This window comes from Etheostoma spectabile, chromosome 14 (assembly GCF_008692095.1).
Source record: "Etheostoma spectabile isolate EspeVRDwgs_2016 chromosome 14, UIUC_Espe_1.0, whole genome shotgun sequence".
Classification (NCBI taxonomy): Eukaryota; Metazoa; Chordata; class Actinopteri; order Perciformes; family Percidae; genus Etheostoma; species Etheostoma spectabile.
Window position 1 is genome coordinate 14,035,060 of NC_045746.1, and position 5,110 is coordinate 14,040,169.

The following is a 5,110-nucleotide window of genomic DNA, read 5'->3' on the forward strand; positions in this document are numbered from 1 at the left end:
CTTACAGCATGTATTGCTCTTCAACAGGATTTACATTTTTTTTTATGAGCTTGCTTGATTATTCACCAATAGTCAACAACAACGGCCTAAAATATAATGGAGCAGTGTTTGTATCAACAGAAAACTTCTATTTTGAAGTACATGGTGCGTGGTGCATGCTTTTTTTTTAAACGAGCTGCAGTTAATGTGACATAGGCATACTGAGTTAATGGGTCACAAATCAAATGCTGGTGTACAACACGCCCTGCAGATTGAAGTTTTAAACTGACAGACTGAGCAGCTTGTGCTGTGGTCTGTCACACAGGGACTAATCCTCAGCAGGATGTCGCTAACTGAAACTGCTGGCTACATGCAACATTCTTCTAGGTGATTTAAGAAGACCAATAGTCCACTTTGAAGTGGAGGAGGTGTTACTGTCAGCTCCCTCACTGATATTGCAGCACAGTATAGGTGACTGTACTGCAACATCAGTACCTGCAGCAGCAGCTGTCTATTGCTGCTGCGCTCAATGCATTTGTCGTTTCGCTGCAGGAAAAAAACTCATCTCACTTCATTTCATAGCCTATTACATCGGTTATTGTAGACGTCATCCCTCCCAATCCCCTTTGACAGACACACGCCATCTCCATCCAGATTGTTAGGCGGAAAAGTGGGCAGTGATCAAATGTGATTTTATATCTGGCGTCACTTTCTCTTAACTCCCTCGTTTCTCACTGAGCCTCAGAGTCGCTCGGACCGCAATCCAAACTCCCCTCATACCTGCGCACAGCATCCAGAGCGGCTTTCCTGTGCAGTCGCACTGCAGCAAGCAGAGTGGAGCTGACGAAGAATACTTTTTACAGCCTAGAAGTCAATCCATCCCGCATCAGCTGAAATGCTGCAGAGAAGAAGCCGGTAGGTATTTTTTTTGTTTGGGCTGTAATGTTAATGATACGCAGATGATGCGGTCTAACTTCTTTTAAATGTATAATGGCATTTAAATGATGGTGTCATTTAAGAAAATGACCAGTTCGTTACCAGTTACTGGCTTTGCAGTTGCTGTCCCCATGGGAGGTCCTGAAATTGTGGCTTTAGTTCATTCTCTGCAGAGAATGTCATTTTGTCATTTTGTGGAGCTGACGCACTTACTTAAGTATAACTTTCTTCTAATTGGCTTTGTGTTTTGTTTGTTGCAAATCATGAACCCCTCACTGTGTTTTAATGGAGCACAGCTGGTGGACATGTTTCTCAATGGCTTTTGCCTCCTCAGTCCCCATGGTTATTAAATAATCGTGAAGCGTTGTAATGATTTTTCGCACAGGTGAGTATGCTTTCAATGTTCATGAAAAAACTGCAACAGCATTGACTTACTGTCCTCTGCATTTGTAGAAAGCATAAAGCAAAACATCTGCTAAACCTATTCATTTATTTAATTTAAATGTTATTTTCTCTGGGAGAAAAGCGTGAATGCTACTGATTTTAAACTCCGAAATGATGTTTACATGTGCCCTACAGGAGACAGAATAAAAAGCCAGCTTTTTGTCTTAAGTGCACATCTATCCTCTTCTGTTCGTTGTCTCCACCTGAGGGTTCAGGTAGACTTCCTTAATGGACAGAGATATAGTAAAAGAGATACAACAGACTTTTAAGGATTGCTTTCTCTTTTATGTGGTGGTCCAGTTGCTCTCTGCATAATAGCCAGTGGAGCAAGTCAAACTAAAAGCACGGGTTTGGTTTCTTGTAATTTCTGATCAAAATGTAGCCCTTGATCAACTAAATATTTAAAAAATTCAACTTGAATTAGGTGGTCTTGTGTTAAACATCAGGTTACAGAAGCAGATTCTCAATTAAGTGTCTCTTAATGCTATGATGTACATGTTGTCATAACCTCAGCGCTCATATTGACACAGAATGTCTGAAGAGAAGATTTAAAGAAGTATTTTAGTAGTACTTTATAAATTGGCTGTGAAGGTGTACAACTAGTTGCATTTAAGCAAAGAGCAAGAAAACCCACTACTGTAGGTAGCAGGTATAATGTTGAAGCTGGTGACCAAACAGCCAACATGGAGACCAACATGGAGTGTGGATGAAGCTCTATCTGTTCTTGTGGAGGATGACGGGCCCTGAGTCGTAGTAGAAATAATTAAACATAGCTGCAGGTTTCAGAATTGCTGCCCATATCTTTTTTCAGTGACTCAATTTCTCACAATAAATGAAAAAGTGCAACGAAATGCCAATTCAGCTGAATTATTAGGCTAGAAACAGTGAGGTAGGACAACACAGTTTCTAAGGGTGTATGTAGAATAGCACTTCTTTACAGATTCTTTTACTCATACAATAATATAATGTAAACTGGAGTCAGGCCATTTATTTTCTAATAAATAGTTACTTAATCATCCTAGAAAGAAATGCCCAGTCAACAATGTGAAGTAGCCAATGAGTATGTGTCTCCTTGTTTGTAGTTAAAGGTGAGGAATAGCTTCACTGATACCAAAAATTACCAAACGCAAAATGCTGGTATATGAATAGTTGACCTTAATGAAAGAGTTCTGAAATGCAGTTAGTAGTTCATTTGTTTGCCCAGATTCTACTAAATTCATGGTTTTGCATGGTTTATAATGGGCTTTCCAAGCTTGGGCTGTGGTCAGTCCATGGATTTGCTGAGTCAGATCTGAGACCTGGTATTTGTAGATCTGGTATTTGTTTGATGCTTTGACTCGTTCCCAGGCACGTTGGGTGGTGTATTATGTGGTGGGTGGCTTTTCCACATTGGTCATCTGGTTGGGAGACAGACAGTGGGTTTAATGGAAATGTCTGCACGGTTTGGGAGGTGGGATGAGTCTTTTGATTGACTATAACTCATCGGATGTGTGGAGGTGTTATGTTTGATGGTGCAGAGAGTTGGAGGAGTGGTGTTGAGTGAACAGTCCCTGTTAGGTCAGACAGGAGTATACAATGACCAGTGCTTAGGTGGCCATACAACAGCTGGAGCATTGGGTTGTTTCTGAACCCGTGTTTTTGTATTAAGAAGTTGTGATTAATTGGGGATTTCTTTTTTGATGTGCTTTTTCTAGTGCTAGGTTACCAAAGGAATGTCTTCAGCATAGATACATTTAAAGGATCTGGTCATTTATGTTTCAATGATACAGAGGCCAGTTAGGCTAGCAGCAAGAAATGATCCTGTTATTCTGTCTTCTATAAACACTTAATCTGTCCAAGTTGTTTGCTGACCAGAGATCTGACCGTTACCCACATAGACATAGATATGCAGGAATTAAAGAAAATGTTATTTTTAATGTTATTTGTAAAATTGCACTAAAGACAGTCGTGTATTTTGGCCTGATTTTCAAAATTCAGGGTAGAATGACAGAAAAACATGACACTGATGTTGGTGGCATGTTCGCATGAATGATCAGTTGGGACATAAGTGTCCCAACTGTTACATTATGGCCACTTCTGAAAACCTTTGATTTTAGATATTGACAAAATGGAGTAGAGTAGGGAGCGTCTGTGAGATGACTGTCACATCCTAAACGTAAGAATGAAAGCATCAGAAAGCGGGAAAGGTCCATGGCAATATAAACAGTCCATCTATTGTTAAATTTATTTTGGAATTACATGAAGATAAGACAACGTTATATGTAAATTAGGTGCCTTTTTGAAAAAAAACATCTACCTTTGTTTAAGTAATGTTGCACTTCTTTTCAATTGTACATTTAGTTTGAACTCCGTACCATGTAACCACAGGATTGAATCAGTAAAGCTATAAGAATCTGAGAGATAAAAGGAGAGTAATAACCACTCATGTGGGAGACACAAACGTAGACAAGAGTGGATTTCTACATATTTAAAACATGCATTTTAAGAGATCCATACTTTTTTCCATTGACTCATCACTGCCAAAGCCAGTCCCAGCTCAGTGCTCCATAGAGCTCACATCAGTCACACCCGGTGTCTCTGTATGTTTGACCTGGCTAAACTGAGATCAGGAGTCATTTTCCTGCTTGTTAGGGGAGTTGGGGTTTGCCTGAATTGACCTTGATGCAGAGTACTGCAGAGGCCACCCACAAGATGTAGTGAGCAAGCTTTAGTAGTTACTACAGCACTGACGGGGCTGTCAGCATCTGATTATATGTTTTTCTATAACCAATTAAATTTGAGTTTCAAGTTGACAAAGTTAAACATGTGCTATATGCTTAATGTGGATTTGACTATGTTTCTGCAGGAGGAGGAGACTGGATTAGTTTTGCTTGTGAATAATGCATTGGCTGCAGTTTCTAGACCTGTAAATCTGTGGGTGGCATTTATTTTAAGCTTGACTTTTCTTCATTGTTACTCTCATTAAAGAGTGCGGAGTTCCTGGTCACGGCGACGCCAAAGACTTTGTGATCTAAATACAAAATAACCAGCAGCAACCAAGTCATCAATCTGAATGCACAAACTCATACACAAGCACATTCTCAGCAGTAACACCATTTGAAACAGTGTGCAGTGTCTCTAAGTGGCCTTTTGTACAAAGCCTGCTCCAGAACCATTCTTTGTGGTTGAAAACGTCTTTTTCCATCCTTTTAAAAGAAGCGAAAGAAAGGAAAGAGAAAAAGCAAGCAAGTGTGCCAGTGCCCTGTCCTTTAATTTCCTCCAAGGCCTTTTGTAAGGGAGTCGGCCTAAAGTGAAAGCACAGTGTGCAGCTGTCCTGTTGGCCCACTGCTCGCTTTTTGTGAGACTTTTTCCATCAAGAATACTAATATACTAGCTAATGATACCAGCCCTGTGGAGTCCACCCAGATGGCTGAGGAAACAGACAACACTTATACTGCCATCAAAGAAGCCATTTAATCTGACACAAGTTAGCGAGCTGTGTTTGTGCCAATGTATGTGACATACAGATGCATTATCAATGCTTGTGGCTCACCTTTGTGGTTCTAGTAATTTTTATTACTTTTCCTTTATTTACTAGAACCACCAACCTTGGCACCTTGAGCCCATGTATATTGTGTGTCACCGACATTCCTGTTTAGACGACTGAATGGTGTATGAGTGACACATTCTGCCATCTTATGTCTGTTTATTAAAACTTCATTTTGACTGAAGTGAGGGAGGCACACACACACACACACACACACACACACAC

At 40.2% G+C, this 5,110-nt stretch overlaps 1 protein-coding gene across 2 annotated transcripts in view; it reads left to right on the forward strand.

The window, feature by feature from the left end:
* Nucleotides 1-546: 546 nt before the first annotated feature.
* LOC116701637 (brevican core protein) overlaps nucleotides 547-5,110 on the forward strand; it is an 18,580-nt gene continuing 14,016 nt past the window's right edge. For both annotated transcript variants that reach the window (XM_032535437.1, XM_032535438.1), the window contains exon 1: nucleotides 547-894. In XM_032535437.1, the coding sequence (XP_032391328.1) occupies nucleotides 875-894 (20 nt within the window). In that variant the 5' untranslated portion in view covers nucleotides 547-874. The remainder of the gene's footprint in view (nucleotides 895-5,110) is intronic.